At 40.3% G+C, this 25,810-nt stretch overlaps 1 protein-coding gene across 2 annotated transcripts; it reads left to right on the forward strand.

Annotated features, from left to right (window-relative positions):
* The first annotated feature begins 7,022 nt into the window (after positions 1 to 7,022).
* nr4a1 (nuclear receptor subfamily 4, group A, member 1) lies at positions 7,023 to 13,197 on the forward strand. 2 transcript variants are annotated; one of them, XM_017707027.2, is made up of 7 exons: positions 7,023 to 7,161; positions 8,868 to 9,634; positions 9,791 to 9,920; positions 10,079 to 10,242; positions 10,356 to 10,558; positions 10,715 to 10,893; positions 11,397 to 13,197. In XM_017707027.2, the coding sequence occupies exons 2-7, from the start codon at positions 8,870 to 8,872 to the stop codon at positions 11,651 to 11,653; spliced, it is 1,698 nt and encodes a 565-aa protein (XP_017562516.1). In that variant the 5' UTR covers positions 7,023 to 7,161; positions 8,868 to 8,869; the 3' UTR covers positions 11,654 to 13,197. The 2 variants fall into 2 exon arrangements, with proteins under 2 accessions (XP_017562516.1, XP_017562524.1); XM_017707035.2 differs by having other exon boundaries at positions 7,064 to 7,161; positions 8,959 to 9,634.
* Positions 13,198 to 25,810: the final 12,613 nt, after the last annotated feature.

Raw genomic sequence — 25,810 nt, forward strand, 5'->3', positions numbered from 1 at the left:
TGCTGAGATGCAGATACACAGAGAGGAAAACTCAGCTGCAGAAGTTTGAAACCAAACAGGTGCTAAAGCATTCTGTTTGAGCAACAGGTGGCTGGGACTGGGCCCAGCAACACTGTGTGTGTGTGTGTGTGTGTGTGTGTGTGTGTGTGTGTGTCTGTGTGTCTGTGTGTGTGTGTGTGTGTGTGTGTGTGTGTGTGTGTGTCTGTGTGTGTGTGTGTGTGTGTGTGTGTGTGTTAATTTAGGATGTATAATGCATTAGTGCACAATGAATGTTCTGTTCTGTATATTTGGTTTCAGAATAACAACCTCACCAGCTAATCCTCTTTTACTCTTATAGTCATTTCTGACTCGCTCTGTTGATATACAAGCTAAGTGATAGCAGGATTTGGAATATATAACATTAAAAGTCAGATAATACTCCCTGCATGCGCATTCTTAAACAGTCATGTGCAAACATTTGGGCCACCCCAGCCAAATGATTTTTGAAGTGAAACTATTTTATAAACTACAAATAAAGTTATAACTGTCAAAATTTTTTTTTATGTTTATGCACAGGTACTGTATATTTGAGCAACTCTAAAAAAACAATTGTAACATGCAGAAGTTTGGACATCCTACTAGGCCATTACCTTGGGTGACAAGACATCCTGATTTTCCAGGGACAGTCCCTTTACCAGAGTTTATTATAGTACAACAGTTACCATAGTCAAAATATATGAAACTGGAACATTTCCACCATTTTGTATTTCATAGTAAAACATTGGATATTTTAAAAATGTATTGACCGCTGAACTGGAAATGTCCCCAGTTTTCATTCAAGAAAACTGGTAACCTTATTGTAACCCCATTTGGCAGATTTGACAGCTTACAAAGACCTTTTGTGGTCAGCTAGGAGTCTTTCTGTTCTTGTTTTAGGAATTGTCTCCCACTATTCTTTGCAGAACGGTTCAAGTTCTGTAATATTCTTGAGCCATCTTGTATACACAGCATGTTTAAGATCCAGACACTGGCTGTCAGTGATGTTCAAGTCAGTGGACCATTCCAGAAACTTCAGCTTGAGTTTCTCCAAGCAGTTTAAGTGAATTTTGATGTATGTTTTGAATCATTGCTTCTGGTTCATATAGTAAAACATAGATTATCACTCCTGTGTCAGTTAATCCTTTCTGCAGTTTCTCTGCTTTCATATGGGTATTTTGTTTTGCCTTTCTGGCCAGCATATGAACAGTTCTACCTGAGAATTTTCTTGGTCTTCCAGATCTTATCTTGATTTCCACAGTTCTTCATAACTGCCATTTCTTAAAGACATTTCAAACAGTAGAAATTGTAAACTGGAGGTGCTTTGACATATTTTATAGACTTCCTCTGATTTGTAGGATTGGCTTCATTTTCAGACCATCAGTCAGCTTTTAGAGGTTTTAACACTTTTTAGAAGTGTTAGAATAAGAAGAGTTTTGAAGAGTCAGAGAATTTATTACGCTCTAGATTTGTCATCAATTGGCAATTCCTAATGACTTCTGAGACTTTACAGCTGGAAGGGTGTCCTTTAAAGTAAAAGTGTGTTAATATTTGCAGGAAATATGGTTGACATTTTTTTATTAAAAGATCAACACAATATATTTAATTAAAAATATATATAACTGGAGCCTTCTTTAGAGATGTCCACAGGTTTGCTGTAAGAAGCCAAAGTTTATGACCTATCATCATAGCCTTTCCCTCAGATAGGCCTCTTGATGGGTATATTATTTCCTTAAACTCTAAGCTTGCATTGACACACTTGTCATTCTCATAACTAGATAATATGCTAATATGGATATAGGCCTTAAGATTAGAAGCTGAATAATAAGTCTAGAGGTCAAGGGGTTACCTTCAAAGTTAAAACAGAACAAATCATAATCTTTGAAAAAAGGAAGCTTTCTTAATCAGGTTGTTTTCTCCAAATGCCAAAAAACATGAACAGCAAATGAGTTCGCACATCAGGCAACATACATATGATGTAACAGCTGAAAAATAGAGCCTAGGAATACTTCATTTCCAGTAAACTATAGAACACAAGTGGGAGTGTGTTACCCTGAAATAACATCATGGCTGTGATTTGGTTGCTGGAAGGAGCCAAAGGCGACTGCTATAGATCATCACAGCTGTGATGTTATTCGTGATAACACATGACCTCAAGTGTTCTATTGCTTTCATACAACAGTTAAACAAATAAATATGGAAGAAATAAACTGGGTCATGAACGTGGCATTTAATGTTTTAATGTTCACAATTCCTTCCGCCAAATTATAGTTCCTTAAGAAGCTGCTTGTTGCTACATCAGAGTAATGAACTCACTCACTCTCTGCGCCTTTTGAAATACAGACAGCCATAAAACTGCCGCAATACCAAGCTCAGTTTTGTCCATTTTTGCTAGATCAAAATTAAAGTTGTTTTATTCCAGCCAGTCTGTTAAGCATCTTACAGCCCATTTTGTTTGCCGAATGGTATTGGGTTCAATTCTGGCTGATTCATTAGGTTTTCTTCTGTTACAGCTGCTGACTGAAAAGCTGCTCAGTGCTGATGACAGTTTGGGAATTTAGTTTAGTCTCATCTTCAGACTCTGACCAAATTGGCTGTTGGTCAAATGTGATCTCCATTTATTTTCCATTTAGTATCCATTTATTGTTTGTGCACAAAGTAAGAAGTCAAAACGCTCAAAAGGCTTGAGCGTCTCCTACAGTTGTCAAACTCGTTGCTTAGCAAAATGACTTAAGTAAAAATGCATGCAAATAAGTAAAGTAATCTTAAAATAAGCTTACAATAACCTAAAAATGAAAAATATTAGATATATAGTGGAATGATATCGTGTTTGCAAAAAAAACATGGCAATATAACAGCACGGTCAGAATGCTTTTCAAACAGTCAGTTTGCGAGGCTGGAGCTAGCTGTTGTATAAAAAATGGTATCTTGGCTAGTGACATTATCTTAAATCTAGCCTATATATCTAATATTTATTTTGACAATTTTTTTTGACTTTGTCATTTTGTCAAGTAAAATTATCATATGACCTATTAAAATGACCTAAAACAAGTAAAAATGTCTTGAATATACTGAATGAACAGGTGAATATAGTTAGTTGAATTTAGTTCGGGATGTAGGGTTACATAATTACAAAATTAGACATATTAGGTAAAACTAATTGTGACACTATAATCTATTCAAAATTGGCTGTTTTTGCAGTTTATACTTTCCAAGACTGAGGATGGCACATTTAGAAATTTTAACAATGTTTACCTACCACAGCAAACTCTTTCATTTAATACACAAAAAAAAACCACAATAACATTTCTAGTTTCCATGTACAGGCCTTAATTACTGTACTATGCTCTGAGAGAGAGAGAGAGAGAGAGAGAGAGAGAGAGAGAGAGAGAATGAGAGAGAGAGTCTAACGTCATTACAGGCTCTGTCTAAAACACGATTTTTAATGGAACCCGGCGGATCCGTGAGCGATCAGGGAGTATGATCTGGTTAGCGTTGGCCAGCAAGCTACAATGACGTAAACTAACAAATAAATGCGGCGAACGTGGTTATTTTGCTTTCTTTTTTTCTTAGTCCTTTAACTACTTGGTATTTTTGTTAGAATAAAAGAACAAAGCGCATAACATGACGGTTTATTGCCGCTAGTCTTTGCTCAGGAACAGCTAACTTAGCGTTAACTAGGTTAGCTAACATTAGCGCACTGACACGTTTGGACAGGTTAGCAGTGCTGGCTAACCTCTTTTTTGCTTTCTGAGAGGTCTGGTCATACAAACATAAGATGTAGGACAATAGCCCTTTAATGTATTTTCATTCCCCACGAGTCTCAGTGTCACGGTTTCAGGGTCTAAAATTGCTAAAGAGAAACGTTTCTTCTATTTATTTTAATTCATTTTTAATGGGGCAATTAATTGAATGATACAGGGCTTGCTATCAACATCTATGTAGGTGTAAACTGATTTAGCCAAACCCAAACGGTAGAGTAAAATTAAACCAGGAGGACGAAGAAGGAGACGTTGCATTTCAGCATGTTCGTCCTGAGATGATCAGTCTTGCAGGAGACCGTCACAGTCAGAGACGCAAGCCATGTGGATCACATGAGCCATTACGCTGCATGAGGTGTCTTTACTGTACCTGTTCCTGGATGACTGGTTGGCTTACAGTAGCCCTCGTTTCTATTAAAAATGTGTCTTGATAGTGTACGAGTATATTACAGGACGCAGGTGGCTAAGCCGGAACATAATAAGCCCGTCTTTCGCCGTATCGTGCCGGGCTTCCCCATCTGAGGGATTCCTTCTACGTCATAGCGACGTCTGACTGCTCGGAGAAACAGCAGCTTTTAACCACACCGTGCACAGGAGAGGAAGAAGGCGCAGCAGAGCGGATCACAGAGTGGAACGAGTCGAAGGAGGGGGATCCGCACCTGAAGAGAGAGTCTGCGGTGGAAAAGGGGGCGTGGCCAGGATCTGTTCAACCTTCGTACATGAGAATATAAGAACAAAGATTGAGATCAGCACAGAATGAAAGAGACATTGAGAGAATGGAAAGAACGAGCAGTGCCTGCTGTCTGTCTGTATTCCAGCATCCAACACTATACATACACTGAAGAGAATGGCTCATGATACAAAACGTGTAACGTGGCAGCCTGCACATGCATAAAGCGTGTTACATCAACACACTTGTTGTTTTCTACACTCTTAAGAAAGATGGTTCTTCAAGTGTTCTTTGGTGAGGACTATAGTTCTTTATGGAGCCATGAACACCCAAAGAACTACTTTCATGCTAAATGGTTATTTGCTTGGTGAAATGCTTCTTCAGATAGACAGAGACAGTGTTCTTCATTGTGAAACCTTTTTAAAAAGGGTTGTTCTATTGTTACAAGCTTGACATCATAACAGTAGCAGAACGCATTTTGGTTCTATGTAGAACAAACATATACAACACAATCCCCATCACTCTGAAGGGCAATTTCACCATGCAAAGAACCATTTAAAACTAATTGTTGCCACGTCCGGACAAATGCTTTGTTATTTTAAGTCCCCTACATTTTAAAATGCTTTAGCTTTGTCAGGAACACCTGCAGTCCAGGCTTGCACTGTGATAGGACCTCCTCGTTTTCAAGTAGTTCTGTTGAATAGCTGATCAGGTGGTTACTTTCACTACATGAAAAAGTGAACGTGAGAGTTTGGGGCTACAGAGCATGTGAGTCGATCGTTATCATATGGAAAACCATTCTGTGAATACACCACAAAGACTGACAGAGAAAGCCCCATTATAGGAAGAGTAGGCAGGCTGTGTGGGAAACCAAAGCCAGCAGAGGCCAGAGGGACACTTCGGCTGTGGCACGTTGCTTTCTTTCAGTGTCTAACAGTCTGATTTAAATGATATACACGAAAACATACAAAATAGTAATAACTCATGTGTCTTTTTCCAGGTTGCTGATCTGAAGATTTCACTACGTGCTCTTTATTTTATGAATTGATGTGCTGAGTTTCCCAACCCCAGTCATGGAGGCCTACTGTTTCAACACCCCTGATTCAACTAATCGGCTCTTTAAGTTGATGTGAGTGTGCAGGGCTAACTTTAAAAATGCAGGGGCCTCCAGGACCAGGGATGGAAAACACTGGTTTAGATTACTTTAGTTTATTACTGATTCAGAGCAGCAATACTGACTAACTACTTAACAGCTTTCGCCTCCAGCTATAGGTCTGCTATGTATTTGTTTAGATGATTAGCAAGATTGAGACCAGTCAGTGAAAGTAAGTAGGAGTCTTTTCTTATAGCATAGAAAACGTTTCACAGAAAAGTGACAAGAATTTTCTTAGAGCTTACAAGGTGCAAAAGGCCTACTGTACAATACAATATTGTTTGAAACATCTGTTAAAAAGTAATTGTGTCATCATAATTCATTTTTGTGTCAGCTTAAATTCTACATCATAATATTTAGTAAATATCACTTAGTTTTCGAGCTCCACTGACTACAACCTTTTAAGGAAACCAGCTTCATGAGTTTTTTTTAAGTTAAACAAAAAAAAAAGCAAATTCCTTTTAACTAGAAAAAAAGTGAGCTTTATCACCACAATTCTGTCATCAGGCTTAAAGGAAAGCTGAGGTTTGCAGCGCAGTGAGCCACAGTGAGATGATGCAACCATAGCTTTACGTGCTTCACTTCCGTTTCAGATGCGCTACAGCGTTATAGTGTTTCCACAGGGTGACCCTCTCCTCAACATGTCATTCACGATTCTTCAGATTGATGGAGACTGAGTTGTATATGTTTTTCAAAAATGGTTCCATGTAGCACCAAAAAGGGTTACAATGTCAAGCTTGTGACAATAGACGTGGTATTTGGCGCTGTATAGAACCCTTGACAAAACCGTTCTATACAGAACCATATACAACACATTCTCCTTCAATCTTAAGAACAGCTTCACCATGCAGAACCCTTAAAGCATGTGAATTGTTCTTTGAGTGTTCATGGTTCTGTGGAGAACCAGTGTCTTTAAGAACCCTTGAAAAAAACATTTTTAAGAATATACGGTTCACATTTGCATGGAATTGTGAAACAGTGTGTATGTTTTATTGTGCAAAGGCAAAGAAGGTTATTAAATCTATTATATAGGAGCAGAAGTCAAACAGTGTTATAGGTGTCTTTAAAATGAAAAGCAAAAACAAAAACACATTTCATTTTACCAGGCTTGCGCTTTGGGGGACTTTACCCGTTTTCAACAGTCTTTCCTCATCACTTTATCATCACATCCTTAAATCTTGTCTTCCCCCTCTTTTACCTATTTTTATCCAAATTCAGCAGCTCAGCTAAATTTAGAGCAGCGAGCGCGCGGACTGGCTTTTGTCTTTTTTTTTTTGTTTTTCTGCGTCAATGGAATCCCGTGCGTGCGTCATCGCTGCGTGACGTAGGGTCCCCTGATTGGTCGGCATGAGCGGAAAGATTCTCCGAGAGGTTCCTCCCCCTGCTCGGGAAGGACGCGCCTCTGACGTCACGGCACAAGTACAGCGAGGATATATAGAAAAAGAGAAAAGAAAAAGACGAGCCCGGAGAAACGTGAGAAAAGCGGACCCGCGAGCGAAGACGGCAGACTGTAGATGGTGATCCACGGACATAACAAACCAGGTGCAGCAGCTCATAATCAGGTATGTGGCTGGTTTACTGAACACTTTTACTCTGTCTTATATCGACAAAGCGCTTAATTGTTGTACTGTCGCTCCAGTAAAAGGCATAAAATATTGCTTGACTCGAGGAGAAACACAGAGTAGCTGTCAAATAGATCAATGAATAAAGCACCGAGGTCTGCGCGCAGCTTCTGTCAGCGCAGCAGCTGAAGCAGCTGAAGTCGGTTAGAGCGGTTCTTCTCTTTCGGGGATCCCGCTGATTTAAAATAAAGAGGTGTGAGCAGCAGAGCAGTCCTGAACCAACTGAGCACGATTAGATGGAAATGGACTAAACACGAAGGACTAACGCGCAAAGAAGATTCCTCATGAATGGACTCGAGCAGAACTAGTATCGATTGAAAGTGATGATTGAAAACTTTTAGTGAGGGACATGATTGGCAGAAGACTTCGGCGATCGTCCAGCATGACAACGCTCCTGAAGAGAGGTCGTTAAACTACTGTAGACTACTGATTTCGCTGATAGAAGAGCCTGAGGGGTAAACGGCCGTTCTTCGGCTGAGGCTGCTGTGTAAATGAACTTAAAGCTGCCCGAGCGCTGCACTGCAACAGGTGGCACGGGACGCGCAGTGGACCCGCGTTCGCCTGCCTAACCTGAGCTGTGCTGCAGTCTCTGGATGTGGTTGCAAGGAATAGAGAGCAACCGATTCCATTCTGGTGGACTTGTGTTTCTCTATGTGGCAGCACTGTTACTTCTGCTCGTGTGTATTCCTGAGAAAATGGATCCATTTCATTAGTCCTGTTTAGATTGAACTCCTTTTTAACTCTTTTTATTTGTTTATTTATTTATTTAGGGGGTAACTGCTTTGTTCTGCTAGCATAATTAAAGTAGAATTATTCTACTTGTAGGTTACCTTATCTACCTCTTCTTGTCGCACTGTATACTGTGAGATGCTCGCCGATAGAGGGCGCCGTTTAGGCGGTTTCCATAATCACACTCTCCCCGTTGTTTAGGCTGTCTGCCTGTCATTGCAGACAAAGTTGACTAAGGTGATTACAGGAAGCCCTGAGTTCACGTCCTTTACCTTTCTTGAAGTATAAAATGGTTTGAACTTAAAAAAAAGTCAAAAGTTAACTAACAATATAGGCATGATGAAATGTTGCAAGAAAATTGTTATATGTGTGGGCCTGTCATGCACAAACTCTGCCAACCTGTGAAATGTGATTAGGTTAGGCGAATCGATTGAACCACCTTAGCGAATAGGTGGGGTTATTTAATGATGGTCTGTTAGATGGTATTGCAGCAGTTCATTTGATCTTATATAACCTCATTCATGTCCTCTCCAGCTGGGGCGTGGATGAAAGTCAACTCCTAAGTCTTCTTCATCTAAAATTATGCAGACTCATAAGAGGTATAAATAGTCATTGCTCTGGAAGACTGCTTTCCAGGCTTTCTCAGAAAGTGTTCTTCTACTCTGAGCTGGTTGGAAGATGAACTTCATCTCCTGCAATGATGATTCCATCAATGAAGAAGCTCTTTCTCTAGGTACTTCAGGTTAAAATACTTCAATATATAAAAATGGCTTGAGGATCAAAACGATAGTCTATGTAGTTTGTCCTTGCTTTGACAAGGTTTTCTTGACCCAGTAAGTTAGGGACACACTTTAAAAGGAGCATCAGGAGCAGTTTTAGTAAGATTATAAAATAGCTGTCGTGGTTCTGCTCCACAGAAATGACCTGTGTTCAAAGTCAACATGGAGTCCAATCCTATGAGAGCACCCTCTTCAGCTCAGAGTTTCTGAACCCTGACTTCACCCCCAGGTTGGCCATGGACATGAGTGACCAGCGAGAGCATATTTCTACTCCTTCCCTGCCGAGTATCACCTCACTGGTCGGAGGCTACGGGGGCGAGTTTGATTCCTACTCCTGTCAGATCTCCACTGCTACTGCCACCACCTCAGGACAAGATGCCTTCAAGCTGGATGACATGCCAGTTTATGGCTGTTACCCTGGAACATTTACCTTGAGTTATATGGACGACACGCTGCCCACCTCAGGTGGCTCGAACTGTTTTGGTAGCCCAGCCTCAGCCCCTTCACCCTCAACTCCTGGTTACCAGCCTATGCCTGCCTGGGATGGAGTCTTTGGGCCCTGCTCTCCTGATCCAGGCTGCTGGGGCACAGAGAAGACACCTCTTCATCAGGCCCCTTCTTTCTTTACTTTTGGCCCTTTACCAGGGGGTGAACTTTCTCCTCTGGGGCAGCTGCAGCCTCAGTTGACTGATCAAGATCCCTTCTCCCAGAGCCCCCAGAACAGCTTCAGTCCCCTTGGCCTGGATCACAGCAGCAAGGACAACTCAGCCCTGGTGGACAGTCAGGTGTCTCCCAAGGCCAAGAGTCCAACAGGAAATGAAGGGTGCTGTGCAGTGTGTGGGGACAACGCCTCCTGCCAGCACTATGGAGTCCGCACCTGTGAGGGCTGCAAAGGTTTCTTTAAGGTCAGTGCCAAGTTTAATAGAATACAGTCAGCATTCTGCAAAAAAGTGAAGAAGATAAAAGGATAATGTATTTTATTCTAAATATTTAATGTTATTAATTGATTGTGTGCCTTGGTTGTCCATGTTGATTTGAAAGAGCACTTCTTTGTGTTTTAGCGTACGGTACAGAAAAATGCCAAATATGTGTGCCTAGCCAATAAAGACTGCCCGGTAGACAAACGGCGGCGGAACAGGTGCCAGTTCTGTCGTTTTCAGAAGTGCCTGGCAGTAGGAATGGTGAAAGAAGGTGAGAAATCAACTTATATTTTTCTTTACTTACCAAGAAACTGTAATAATAAAATCCAGTTAGAGGCATGAACTGTCACTATACATCATGCAACGAGATCGTTTATTGCTGATAATAGTTTCATGTAAGTCATTTTTGTTATTCTTGGGTCTCCCCAGTCGTGAGAACAGACAGCCTGAAGGGCAGAAGGGGTCGTCTGCCCTCTAAGCCAAAACCAGTCCAAGAATCAGCATCTATTGCCCCTCCTGTGAACATCGTTGACTCTCTTGTGACAGCTCATATTGACTCTGGCCCAGGCATTGGAACATTAGACTATTCAAAGGTGAGCCAGTTTTGAGTTTCTGCCTCAACGTAATTTATCTTACTTTGCTGCTGCTTCAATATGAGAAAAATGTCAGCCCCTTGCTGATTACATTTTTTATGTATTCTGTCAAGTATCAAGAAACAGTGGTTAGCCTGTCTGAAAAAGAGGATGCCAATGACATCCAGCAGTTTTACGACCTGCTGACGGGGTCTATGAGTGTGATCAGAAAGTGGGCTGAGAGTATCCCTGGATTCACTGCCTTCTGTAAGGAGGACCAAGACTTGCTCTTCGAATCAGCCTTTGTTGAGCTCTTCATATTACGGCTTGCTTACAGGTACAGTAAGTCTAATCTTTCTCATGATATTATATAAACCATATGTAATGAGTTGAAATCAAATATTATTGGAAAAAAGTGCTACATATGACTATTCTTTTGAGAATTAAATAATCAGAAGCATTTCTGCTATTTCTTTCTTCTTGTCCATTTAAGATCAAACCCTGAGACAAATGAACTGATTTTCTGCAATGGGGTGGTTCTTCACCGCATGCAATGTGTGCGGGGGTTTGGTGACTGGATTGACTCCATCATGGAGTTCTCTCAGAATTTACATCGTATGAACCTTGATGTGGCTGCATTCTCCTGTCTTGCCACATTGGTGATCATAACAGGTGAGTTTCACACTTCTAGCTCATTATCTTTCAGTTTGGCCTTGATAAATATTCACTGTAAACCTACATGTATTAAAGTAAAGGGAAGCGCACACACACACACACACACACACACACACACACACACACACACACACACACACACACACACATTTTCTAAGCCACTTATCCTTCTGGGTTGTGCGGTAGAGAAGAATAATGATACCAAATTCATATTGGTCCTCGCAGAAAATTGTTGAAAAGATGTTTAGATTTGACTCATTTTAAACTGATATTTCATGACTTACATGAAACATGAACAGAGCATTTAGGCAATGATGGGCTATTATCATTAAATGTCTGCATTCTATAATGTTCATGACATTGGCATTGGGAAAAATGTGCATGACAAGTATATTAATATATCAGCATCCACACAGTTCCCATATTGGGGCATTCCTTGTAACTTCCTTGCCATTTGACCAAAAAATGAGATCAAAAATGCTGAACACTTTCTGTTTCAGATCGCCATGGGCTGAAAGAACCTAAACGAGTGGAGGACTTCCAGAATGGTCTAATCCCGTGTCTCAAAGACCATGTCTCTGCAAGTGTCTCAGAAGCAGCTCGACCCAACTATCTGTCACGTCTGCTGGGAAAACTGCCAGAGCTCAGAACACTGTGTACTCAAGGCCTTCAGCGTATCTTCTACCTTAAGCTAGAAGACCTCGTCCCACCTCCTCCCATCGTAGACAAGATCTTCATGGATACCTTGCCTTTCTGAAAATAGCTGGGATGTTATATACAATGTTACATACAAAGACAGCCGATATGACAATTTGATGACAGACTTGGTCTAAATGTGAACAAAAGTACAGCAGTACTTCGGGAGCACTTGAAGACTTCTTGTTGAAGGACGGAAAGGCCTGCTATTCTCTATTTTCTTTCTATTTGGAATGAATTTAATGAAAGATGATGGTGTATCACTGCCATCTTCTCACCAGAGGACACTGGTCTGTTTTTTTCCCCTATCATCACACACTTATATGAAATTACCTTAAAGGAACCTTCTGGAAAATCTTGCGGCAGAGGCAGCAATGCCAAGTGTCCCTCAAAATTCAAGAACTGTGCTTTGTTGCAACCTTTTGGAATTGTGGCTTTTGATATGACTTTAGCTACTGTAACAATCAATGGCATATTGTGACGGCGACAAAGGGACATAGTATGTGGTATCTGAGCAGCTTAGGCAGAAAAGGAATCACACCCATATCTTCATGCTTAAACAGTATTACAGCTTTGTATATTCCATGTATGTGAGCATACATGTTTATGACGTCCAGAGAAATGAATGGTGCTTAAACACACACCTGTGGCTTATTAGCTAAAGAGGCCATGGACCAAAACTAACATTGTTTACTCAGACACACCAAATTACAAAACAAAAGCCTTAACCATACTTAATAAAAAAACACCTCAGTAATGCACATACTAATTCATATTCAAAGGTAATATTGCACTGGGGTGCAGAAGGGATTGAGATTTAAGTCCCCGAAGTACCATGTGTCACCCTGAGTCTGCATTTGGGAAGAGAGAAGAGCGAGGGCTCTCCACTCTCCCAGTGCTAAAGAGCTCAGCAGCCATATTTTTTTGTCCTTATGGCAGAACAGGGTGCTTTGTATTCTCTCCTGAATTTACGTTCTAGGTATTTTTTAGATCAGAGTTTTTTTTTAATGCAGTGGTTTTTGCAAACAAGCATCTTTACATACAGTGCTGTATCTTTGATTTGAGTGCAACTGTGGAATCGCTTATGACAGTGATTATACATTTCCATCAAAATAGCTTCTGATGGCATCTGGCAAACATTTTGACTGTTTTTTGAGACCCTGTGCAGCTACTTTACAAGCACTCAGTGCAGCCTCTTGCAAGCATCTTACCAGACCTCTCTGAGTATTGTCACTGACTGATGAATTTGTTCAGTGTGCCAGCCAAAATTTAGATTATACATATTTGTATGTACTGTCTGTATAGAGATGGCTAGATATTCTATATATTTTGTCTTCAGAAGAGAAAAGGTTTGGGCATTATGGTATTTTTTGATATTTTTTATATTCTTAGATATACTTTATCTTTCATTACAAATGTTGTTTAGCATTATACATAACATGACCATGAACAATCTGTGTCATGTATTTGAGTCTTTTTATCCCACGCACAAAATAAAAACACACTTAAATGGTCATTTGTTCTTTGGGACTGGGATAAGACTAGAAGTGAGCCAGTAGCTTTGCGCAAAGATTTTTGATTAAATAAAAGTAAAACCCAAACAGTCATGACTGGTGACATGTTCTGTTTTTGCATGCATGCCTTGTGTACAATGTGAGCAATGTTGACTTCATCCAGTTACAACTTCTCCTTTCAGTTGTTAGTGAGACAATGTGCCCTAAGAGCACTTTTTACTCTTTCAGAGCATGTCATGACTAGTGAAGGGATCAATTTATCACTTACTTTAGTGATACATTTGGGCTATGAAACACCCATAATTAAACAAAGGATATGTTATGAAGATTCCAGAGCACTTACGTTGACTTCATCATTATGTTTAGGATGGATAAAAATCAGCCTTTTAGTTTCTTTGTTGTCACAAGTCTTTTTGTCCAAGATGATTCAGGTGGTACATTGCAACTTCAGCCCATTAGATTCTCAGCCCTTGGATACTAACAAGACACCAGCAACAATATACGGCACGGGTGTTTAATTCCGGTCCTGGAGGGACAGTTTCCAGCAGTTCCTGCTTCAACAAAAATGGCCCTACTTATCTGTTGATTTTCAGTTTTAGTAGGTGTCTGTGAGCAGGGAAATCACCAAATTCCTAGGAACACTGGTACAGACCAGAAATGAATACCCCTAACACATACCTTCACAGGCTTTAGCCACTTGCCATGTTCCTGTCGTTTGTAAGAGTCATGAAAAGTTCCCAGTGACAGAAATAATGCAAAAACTGACTGAATGTGAAAAGTGAGTTTGTGCAACGTTTCAGATGTTGGGAAGATGATCTGCGGCCTACAGCAGCCCATCCCTCCCCCATTGCATGTCTGTGAGTAACAGTCCTCTTATCAAGTTTCACTCAGCTGATTTCATCACCAAGTCATAAGACTGACTTTGACTTCGAGGCATGGGGCTCCAAGTTACACACCTTCTAACGAGGGGGAAATTATGAACGATGAAGCATAGGCGTCTCTAGGAACATGTTCAGTTACAACCAATGTAGATTAGCAAGTTGTTTTAAAACAAACTCACAGTAGTGGTTTCAGACAAGCAGATCCTTCCAATGGTTGACCCAGTCATACTATGCAGCATGGGTGTCGCATGTCCCCTCGGGAACATGAAATTCTGTGGCCTAATTTTGGGTCACTGTAATTTGCGCCGATGACACCACACCTGATGAGGAGGGCCACGCACGTTGTGAATGTCATCTATAAAGGAACTGCCTTCATGGTGTGCATTCAGTACAGGCCAGGGGCTTTGGGGGTTCAGGGAGGACCCCCCACCCCCCAATGTCACAGGGGAAGTTAGGAGCTATAACAGGTTATGCAAAAGACTTTGGCAGTCTGGGTTTCATATTCAGAGCCAATGTGTTGGTTAAAATGTTATAAAGAAAATAATACCATTTCAAAGACATGGTGGTCCAGCTGTTTTCTTTTATTATGACAATTATCAGTTTCATGTATTTGTATATTACTATGCAAAAAAGTGCACTAAATGTGAAGCGTTTATACTGAAATCATCTTTCTATCTATGATGAAAAACCTTCCCATGTATTAGATATGCCATTTATTTAAATAACTATAAATTCATTTTATATTAAGGTACCATATATAAGTAAATTTTTGATTTAATATATGTATGTATGAGGTTTATATACAGTACACATTACTGTGCAAAAAACAGCCATTAGGTATAATGTATTAATTTTTCAGTGTCAAGAAAAAGAGAAAACATGTATTTAACAGAAAATTACACAAAAACCTCAATAACTATATATGATCTCAGAATTTCCAGTATTCACTGTGTCCATCCTTTGCTTTTATTATAGCTTCCAATCTTTGCAGGAGACTTGCTTTCAGTTTTCTAAAGAAATCTTACAGTACAAGAGAAGAGCTTACCTCATGAAATGCATCAAATTAGTAGATGCATTTAAAAATTGTAAACAGGTGTATGATTCACATTTGCTGATGAATCTGTCTTACATTATGAATGGGTGACGCAATCTGCAGTTTGAACTCTGAGAATCTGAGACTTTTCAGCACTTTGGCTTAGAGCTGTTGTCTTTTGTGAACATGAATCAGTGAGAGTTTCCACCCTCTGGTGTTGTAAGAGGCTTGAAGGGACAGATGGGGAGTGACAGAGGAAATCCTATGGTGGGTATTTATAGCTCATCATTGTGGTTCAGTAACTTGATCTGCTGTCTTCATAAAGCAACAGAGCACGATTCTGACATGGAAATGTATATATATATATATATATATATATATATCCCCATCCTTACAACAGACTCAACACTTGTGACATGAAAAATTATGAGCACTCGTTTGAAATCACAAGACAATTGCCATTCAACAGATAAGCCATAGGCATAGCCACTGTCACAATGACACTTCAACAAACCAAACCAAAAAAAAAGCAACAGATTCAAGATCTGTGCCGTGCAGATGAACATGAAGTCTTTGAGAATCTGCAAGTTTGCACATAAAACAGTCTACAGCTATTAAATTATATAGATTATAGTTTAATTTGCTAACTATTAATTACCAAAGGGTTACATTATTACAGTGCAAATAACATAAATAATAAGTGAATATTGGATGCCTATGTGGATTACTGGCTTAGAGTACATTCTTAAGTCTTAGGCTGTTAAACGTGGTGACCTGTTATGAAATTTTCTGTCTGGTATGGCAACCTAATAAGAGCATCTGAAGGACATGGCAGCTCTCGAATAAAAAAATACCATAGCTCATCCAGAAGGAGTAACTGGATAAAGTCACTATCACTCCAATTACAGCTGTTATGTGAAAGCAACGTACAAAAATAAACCTGCAGCTTCCATGCCTCATCTGAGCTGTGGTATACACAGCACAGCACAGCACATACTACATGCAAAAAATACAGACAATTTGCCCTCTCAAAAGGACTAAAATTACAAAGGAGGCCTCTAATGCCCCCCGCCCCATACACGCACCCACCCTTAACCCTGCAGGCAACCTTGCATGCTCACTCTTGGGGACATGAGAGGATGAGAATTCTGGGATAATAAAAGAGAGTGACAGTAGAGCTTGGGTTGCAGGGCCACGAGTCTTGGCAACATGCCTAAAACTTCTTCATGGTTGCACTGCCAGTCAGTCCAGGCGCTAAAAGGCAGAGCCAGATAACCTAACCAATGCACAGGTGCTGCTCACATGATTACCTTCACGGTTGATGGATCAAAGTGAAGGGGACTTTCTGTAATGTTGTCAAAATTGCTTCTTCAAAATCGTATTAAGTTCCTCTTCAAAACAGGAAAACCTGTTCAGCTTGAACCCTTCAAAGCTATGAGATACACCCTGAACATGGGCACTGACCATGTAATATGCACTAAAGGCTATATTCTTAGAGTATACAATACAAAGCATATTCTTTCAATTCATGGTATATACTTACACTGTGTGCTATATTCTCTTTTTGTTCTCTTTATGCTTACATTACACACTATATTCTTACATTATACACCATGCATAGTATTCTTACACTATGTGTCATATTCTTACACTATACACTAAATACTATACTCTTATAATATGCACTATAATCTGATATATGCACTATGCTCTTCACTATACTACACTATACACCAGGGTTTCTCAACCACTGGGCTGAGGTCCACAAGTGAGCTGTGCAGCACCCCTTTGTGGGTCTTGAGGGGAGCAGAGGCGAATGGCATTTTGTCATAAAAAACTGTTTAAAAAATAATAAACTTAATATTAATGCAAGCCCCACAATAACAATGCACAAAGAGAGCTTTGTCAATTTATTTTGCCCTTTGCCTCTAGAAACACCTGGCCTTTCAGTTGTCCATGCACACCATGATGTGATATTTCCCATGAATGATATTTTTAAGCAAAAATGTTTAATTTTGTTTTGTTCTGGGCCCTCAGGCTTTCTAATGATAAACAGGTGGGGTTTAAGGTGGAAAAGGTTGAGAACCTCTGCAATACACTATATTCTAACCCAATACACCATTTTTTACACTATGCACCATGCATTATATACTTACACCATAAAGACTGACACCCGCTGAAATACAACAAAAAAATTGTGTTATTTATAACCACATAAAATTTTGCTGTTTGCTGCTAGGTGCACACTGCTAATAAAATAATTTAACTGATGTCTGTAACACTCAGTTTAATTTGTTTTATAAAGATGGTAAATGACTACTTGTTAACTAGTCAGCTTTAAGGCCTTGCAAGTGAAAGTAATGTATGCAAATATCTTCATTTATCATTCCCATCTTGATGACTATGGCTGCAGGGCATCATCACTCAGGAACAGACATTTGGGCTTTTTTTCTGTAGACACAAATCACCTAGTCATGTATTGTCTTGTCAAATAATTTAATCACATACATCAATCATAGAGAATCTCCTCTGACAGCATATTTCAGTCTGGGTTTGTAAAAATAGCATTTTCTCCAGCCATTTTGGCAGCAGCAACCAGCTTTCAAATCAACATGCAGTAGACCTTAAATTATTTCTACATTTCTGTACATACTGTACCATGTAATGCTGTTAAACTGATTCACAGTGAGTTGCATATGTGCCATTGTGCAGACACTGTCTGATATACACTATATTGCCAAAAGTATTCACTCACCCATCCAAAACATTGAATTCAGGTGTTCCAATCACGTCTATGGCAACAGGTATATAAGACCAAGCACCTAGGCCTGCAGACCGCTTCTACAAACATTTGTAAAAGAATGGGTCGCTCTCAGGAGCTCAGTGAATTCCAGCATGGTACCGTGATTGGACGCCACCTGTGCAACAAGTCCAGTTGTGAAATTTTCTCACTACTAAATATTTCACAATCAACTGTCAGTGGTATTATAAAAAATTGGAAGTGATTGGGAACGACAGCAACTCAGCCCCAAAGTGGTAGGCCATGTAAAATGACAGAGCAGGGTCAGCAGATGCAGAGGCGCATAGTGCACAGAGGTCACCAACTTTCTGCAGAGTCAATCGCTACAGACCTCCAAACTTCATGTGGCCTTCAGATTAGTTCAAGAACAGCGTAGGGAGCTTCATGTAATGGGTGTCCATGGCCGAGCAGCTGCATCCAAGCCTTACATCACCAAGCGCAATGCAAAGCGTCGAATGCAGTGGTGTAAAGCACCGCCATTAGACTCTAGAGCAGTGGAGACATGCTCTCTAGAGTGACAAATCATGCTTCTCCATCTGTCAAACCAATGGACAAGTCTGGGCTTGGTGGTTGCCAGGAGTGCATTGTGCATTGTGCAAGTGTAAAGTTTGGTGGAGGAGGATTATGGTGTGGGGTTGTTTTTCAGGAGTTGGGCTCGGCCCCTTAGTTCCAGTGAAAGGAACTCTTAATGCTTCAGCACCAAGAGATTTTGGACAATTTCATGCTCCCAATTTTGTGGGAACAGTTTGGGGATGGCCCCTTCCTGTTCCAACATGACTATTCACCAATGCACAAAACAAGGTCCATAAAGACATGGACGAGCGAGTCCTGACCTCAACCCGATAGAACACCTTGGGGATGAATTAGAGCGGAGACTGCGAGCCAGGCCTTCTCGTCCAACATCAGTATCTGACCTCACAAATGCGCTTCTGAAAGAATGGCCAAATATTCCCATAAACTCACTCCTAAACCTTGTGGAAAGCCTTCCCAGAAGAGTTGAAGCTGTTATAGCTGCAAAGGGTGGACCGACATCAAATTAAACCCTATGGATTAAGAATGGGATGTCACTCAAGTTCATATGTGTGTGAAGGCAGATACTTTTGGCAAGATAGTGTAGCTGTGGTTTCCCACTATGCTGCATAGCTTAGCATTTTCCCTATGTTGTTGTATCCAGTAACTCAGAAAATATCAAACATAAATTTTGGCCAAATATTTTTTGAAAATAACATTTACATAGTTTTCTCCTAAATATATTCAGTCAGTCATGACATATTTAATGTCTGCAGCTAATAAGTACTGGAAGCTTATAGCTAACATTGTGCAAACTACAGGCCTAAATCATCACAACCTTGTGTTAAACTTTTATCTATGAAGTGGATAAAAATACTGAGAAAATTCTGACTTCAGAATGGTTGCTACTAGTGTTTTTAGCTATGTGAAGTACCTCTGCTAACAAGAGCTAAGAGGTGGCTACAAGCTTGCTCTTCCTGTTTGCTACATTAGATTCATAGTACAAGTACAAGTACATTTGCACAGACTCTTTAGTGGTGCAAATGTCTAAGCGCTGGCTCTATAGCCAGGAGTTTGCAAGTTTAATCCACAGTAATGTCATCGCCGTCTACGGAGTCCAAGAAAGCTTAATGGCCTGGCTCTCTTTGGGATGGCCCTCCCTCTCCCCACCATTATGTGCAGTGGTAGTCAACGCAAGTGTCTGTTAGCTGACGTGAAAGAACCGCCAGTTAGCATTCCTTTCTAAGTCTGTTGAGCTGTTCAGTGATTTTGCATTAGCTGCAGTCTGAAAAGATGCGGTGGTGCTTCACATTTCAGAGGAGGTGCATGCTAGGCTTCGCCCTACCAGCTTGGTAACATTGTGTGCTAGCAGGTAGGAATTGCAGGTAGAAAAAAAATAATAAAAAGACATAGAAGGATGACAAACATCTCTTGGCTGATCTACTATAATTGTAATCTTGGAAAAATTGTGCACATTTTATTTTTGGCACATTTTAAGCTGCTGAGTCGGTTATTTTTGACAACTCTAATGTGCAGGACAGTAACATTGCAAGGTTAAGATCAAGAATCACTCTATTATAGGAAACTCAAGGCTTGGGAATTAGGCTAAGGTGACATACTAAAGCAGTGAACGCAGAGGAAAAGCTAACACAATAAGGACATGGTTCTTCTGCTGAGAAGCTGAAAGTTCTTCCTCTCTGATGACACTCTGGCTCTCTGGTTTTCATCATAGCTGGCCCTGGTTCCCCTTCATCTCGCTCTCAAACAATCAAACCATTCACATGGACTCTAGAGTGGATGATAAAGAAACACAGTACAACTCCCACAGCACAGACATGAGTGAAACACACAACAGAAGAAGCCTTGAGCTCAGCGACAATCACAAGAATCAACGAATTCTTCATTCACTGGCTGCAAAACTTGGACATGACGTTCAACTCTATAGAGGAGTTGCTAAAAGCCTGTGACCCCTCCATTTCTGAATGCACAGGCCTTGAAAACATGGCCAACAGTTTCTGGAAAACTTATTAGTATTATGCTTGCAAAGGAATTAACTGCTGGACAGTGCCATAGGCAGCTGTGCACAAGATGGTTTATAATGAAAGGGAACATTTAGCACATCAACCGACCTCATTAAGGCTGTCATGAGGAGAAGTTCACATCCTACAGGCCAAACCACACTGACCCAACATTAGCCAACAAATGCCAACAATCCCAAACATGAGGTTGGAGTGCCTTACCTGAGAGATTAAAGAATGTTCATACTATTCTAGAACGCTCTAGTCCAATGCACACGGTTCTAGAATGCTTTCCTGTATTCCCACGGTTCTAAAATTGTCTCTCCCCATTCACACCATTCTACAATACCCTAGCCTAGTCACAATGATCTAGAATGTTCTCCCGCATTCACACTGATCTAGAATATCCTCCTTGCATTCACACAGTTCCAGAATGTTCTCCTCCACACTGCTGTAGTGTGCTTTCCTGTACTCACACGGTTCTAAAATGGCCTCTCACCATTCAGAGTATTCAACAATACTCTCATCCATTTTAAAACGTCCTGTTTAGAATGCTCTCTTCCATTCAAGCTATTCTAGATTGGTTCTCCTCTATATCATACTGTTTGAGAATACTCTCCTCTCTTCATACTGTTCTAGAACGTTCTCCTGTATTAACACCTTGAGTTCTCTCCTCAGAGAGTGCTCTCCTCCACCCACGCTGTCCTAGAATGTTCTCCTCTCATCACTTTATTAGTTTTTGTTCTAAATATTCTAAAACCACAGATGCAATTTTTGCATTGAGAGTGTTGGTAGAGAAGTACAGAGAAGGTCAGAAGGAGCTACGTTGTGTCTTTGTGGATCTAGAGAAGGCATATGATAGGGTGCCAAGAGAGGAACTGTGGTACTGTATGAGGAAGTCAGGTGTAGCTGAAAAATATGTTAGGGTGGTGCAGGACATGTATGAGGATAGTGAGACAGTGGTGAGGTGTGCAGTTGGAGTGACAAATGGTTTCAAGGTGAAGGTAGGGTTACATCAGGGATCAGCTTTGAGCCCCTTCTTGTTTGCAATGGTGATGGAAAGGTTGACAGATGAGGTCAGGCAGGAGGCTCCATGGACCATGATGTTTGCAGATGACATTGGAATCTGTGGTGAGAGTAGAGAGCAGGTGGAAGAGAATCTGGAGAGGTGGAGGTTTGCACTGGAGAGGAGAGGGATGAAGGCCAGTAGAGACAAGACAGAATAGATCTACCTCACAGCAAGAAGGGCCAGGGTTCCATTCCCGGCCGAGTGACCAGGGTCCTATCTGTGTGGATTTTGCATGTTCTTCCTGAGTCTATGTGAGTTTCCTCTGGGTTCTCTGGTTTCGTCCAACAGTCCAAAGACATGCCGACTGGGCATGCTAAACTGGAGTCTGTACACATGCACACCTAGGCGTTAAATTGCTATGTGTGTGAATGTGCATGTCTGCCCGGAGATGGACAGGTGACAAATGACAGCTGGGATAGGCTTCAGCACCCCACCATGACCTAGAAGGATAAGCGGTTTAGATGATGTGTGTGTGCAACAGCAGATGAACTGGATTGTTGAATGGGAATCAGAATCATTTATTGGCCAAGTATGTTTCTGATAAGTACTCAGCACAATTAAAAAACACAGAAAATAAAACAAATATACAATAGTGCACTCTTTTGTTAACTCCCATGGACACTGGTCACAAATATTGGTCATATACATTTTTATTATGGTGCCCTGCTACAAGTTTTACCATAAACTCCTACTCCCATGTTAAAATGATTTGTAAATGAAAGGCCGCAAAATCTGTTGTGTGTAAAACATGCTCTGTACGTATCAGTTCAAAATGTTCAATGAGCAACAGTGATCTCATATCTTGTTGCTGTGGATACAGTCAAATGAACACACAGGCATACAGACTATAGCACCAGACACTGGTGCATAATATCTTGGCCAATACACAATGTTCTCGGGATTTGTGATTTAGAGCTGTTAAATGGTGTAGTGTTGGTGGGTGGGAACTAAAACACCTGTGGCATTCGCTTTGGCTTTAAAAATAGGCACGCCTCACATGAAATCAATAATGCCACTTAGATGTGATGGAGTGTGTGTTAGCCAGCTTTGTCGCTCCCAGGATTACCACCTCACTTGGCACTGTAACTACCATCTCTCTCACCTGCAGCTCAAAACAAGCAGACCACCGCCCCAGTCTGTGTTAATACACAGAATCATAAGATCTGAATTGAAATATGATGCACTGTATTTTTACATGCACTTCATTTTGGTTTGGCTGCTTTGGACAGGAGCCTGTATGAGGGATGGCACTTCAGTTCAGCACTGCTAGATCCATCGCTGACACTGAAAATGAGGGACTGATGCACTTTAAAATGACATGTTAAAAATTGAAAACATGGAATGTCTTTTACAAACTGATGAAGTCTTAATGTTGAATAGCTGGAAAGCCTTCATGTGATTCACCAGTAGCTTAGTGCTAGCATAATACTAGAGCCCTAAAACTCTGTTTTATCAGATCAGGAATTAACATTACCATAGAGGTGTTTTTCCCCATTTGTGGCTCAAGGTCAAGCTCTAATAGTCACGGTTCACAACTGTTAATTGTTAACATTTGTTTTTAGTTTGTTTTTTAGATGCTGTAAAACAAAGTCTAGCAATCTGCAAATAAACCTGTCTAAAATTCTGATTGCAGGTACCACTGCTTATCAGAAAAGCTGTGGCTGACGCTGACTGGGCCATAAGTTGCACAATGATCCCATCTAGTGGTCATTAGCAAAAGATCATCCACCACAACCCCATTTCTCTGTTGCTCATTCAGGTCTCTCTCTCTCTCTCTCTCTGATAATAAAGCACACATTCTTCACATTATTCTAAAAGCTGTATGCTACAGTCTGAGGAATGGTGTTATATGGAGAGAATATGTTGTACCAATTTTTGTACCATTCCTGGAGGTCTGCCCTTGTCAGATTATGCTCAAGCAATTCATGAGGTCAGAATGCATGTGTTAGACCAGGGAAAACACTATACTTTGCATTTCAGTACAGGGGTCTTTAGGAACACTAGCTTCCCACATTAAAGGTCATATCTGACATTTTACATTTCCTTTTCTCCATATTTTCTATTTGTCTTTTTGTCATTTGTCTGATCAGCAAACATATTTGTTCAAACCATATGGCTAATATGTGAGTATGTATCATTTAATTCATGATGGCAGGGAGTACTCCAGGACCATGGTTGAAAACCACTGCTCTAGGCCAGTCAGAACACATTCTATGCAATCTTCCTCATCATACTTAAAGTAGTTATTGGACATGAATGGGTTAAAGACACTCTAATACCTTGTCTGTTTAAGTCTGATAAGCAATACTGTTCAAAGTTGTCTGGGCACATTCACTAACTTTCATGAACATTCTACAGTAACCTCCCAAACCCAATGAATTCAACTTGTCCCATTCAAGAACAATAACCTCCGCCCAAGCAATCAATACTTAGCAATATTCCAACTGCTATGCTCGGTTCTCTCAGTTATCTATGCATAATAAACACCCCACATAACCACTGACTTTCCCATGAATGCACCCCCCCACTACACACACACAGACCTACTCATACACACGTCAAATAATGGCATTGTAAAAAGTTAGCTACAAATCTTGTACTCATTTAATGTATTATTATTTTTGCTTGGTCTGTCTTTATTTTAACTTATTTTTGTTATTTTGTTGTTTATTTTTTCTTTCTCTATGTCCTCCAAGTGAAATACATATTATTAATAACAAAGTATTATAGGTCCTCCAAAAGGGTGGCATGTTTGACAAAAAAATTCAACTCTGGGCATTTCAGTGCTTCCAGTGGAGCCAAGCTGAAATGAAGCAGTGAAAATAAAGAAGCAACTTTTTTTAAACCATGAGGGTCACACAGTATGCCACTACTAGATCATACAACAGCCTCTACTCGAGTGCAGAGGTGCCAAGCTCAACCACTCAAACTCAAAAGGCCATATTAAAAATCTCATCAAATCTGTGGGTTATTTTTACTCAACAATTTTGCCATGAGCCCAACTGGCTGATGTTTGTTCAAAATATGACAAACTACAAGGGCAAAAAACAGGCACTGAGTACTTGAACTATTATAATTTTATTATTGAACAAAAATAATTTTATATTAAAAAATAGCTGTTTTATATAAAGCAGACTACATTAGCTGTAGATAACTGTTAAAGCTCTTTAAATGGTCCCAATGTATAGTAGGTTTTTAAAACTGCATATTTGCTTCCAGTAGACAGGAGCTATGGTCCAAAACTGATCATCAAACATACCTGAAGTCACTAATGTTCTCTGAATGCAATCAAATCCTCACAGCAATGTTACAACATCTAGTGCTGTTTACTCCACAGCAGAATTAGATTTTTAGGTAAAAATAAAATGATCCTCCTTTGCAGTTAAATAAAACTCTGTTGATCGTTCAAAAACAGTTTTAACAATAAACGCTGGATAAACCCTGAATGTTGGTGCGCAGACTGCTGGTCACCATGGCAATGCAGATAACAATCTCACCTAGCTAGCAGCTAATGAACAGGCAAAGAGAAAGACTTAAGATGAACATCAATAATTTAGAGACGAATGGACTTTTATAAATTATACGGCCATTCATAATCACTCCAGCTGATAAGTTTAATCCACAACGAGAAACTGTCAATCACTAAAAAGCCATGAAGCTGAAGTCAGTTGCTCATTCGGCGGCTTCTTGTTAAAAATTTCCTGTTTCACCTTAAGCGGTTCAGCAGTGACATTCTGGCGCCTCAGCCAGCATTTAAGGTGGGACAAGAAAATTTTAACCATAAGCTGGTTAATGAAAAGCAACTTCAGCCTCGTAAAAAGTTTGAGAGACATTTTACAAGAAACTGTTCTAGTTTTAAGGAAAGGTTTCCTGCCAGAGATGCGAGAAGAGCAACTATAGCTGAGCTGAAGCTTAAAGGAGAGCAAAGTGAGTCTTCATTTTTATTTATATTACATTTATTAGCCTACACTAGTACATCAGCGCATACTGAGACATATTTACAGCCACAGTGGTAAAATGGACATAAAATGTTGTGGCTCTCAAGGTGGTTGGATTTTTGTTGGCTCTTTGCAATGTTTGAGTTGCCAAATCCTGCGATAGTGTAAAAGCCGAGTACAGTAGAGACTGTTACAGTAGCAAAGAGAGGCCAAACTTCCAATGAATACCACTGAACAGGCGTCTACAGACTTTTGGACGTGTAGTGTAGCTCCAGTAGAAATAGTGATGACACTTCCATGAAAGTGTTACCAATACAAGGCTTATGATGAACCTAATAACCCTGCTGGGTTATTATACAGTTAAGCTAACTGACCAGAGAGCGCGCCTCTCATGTCGCTCTCTGATTGGCTCCCGCCTCTCCGCGCCACTCAGGCGCAGTTTCCCAACATCTCGT

The sequence above is a fragment of the Pygocentrus nattereri genome, chromosome 9 (genome assembly GCF_015220715.1).
Source record: "Pygocentrus nattereri isolate fPygNat1 chromosome 9, fPygNat1.pri, whole genome shotgun sequence".
Taxonomy (NCBI): Eukaryota; Metazoa; Chordata; class Actinopteri; order Characiformes; family Serrasalmidae; genus Pygocentrus; species Pygocentrus nattereri.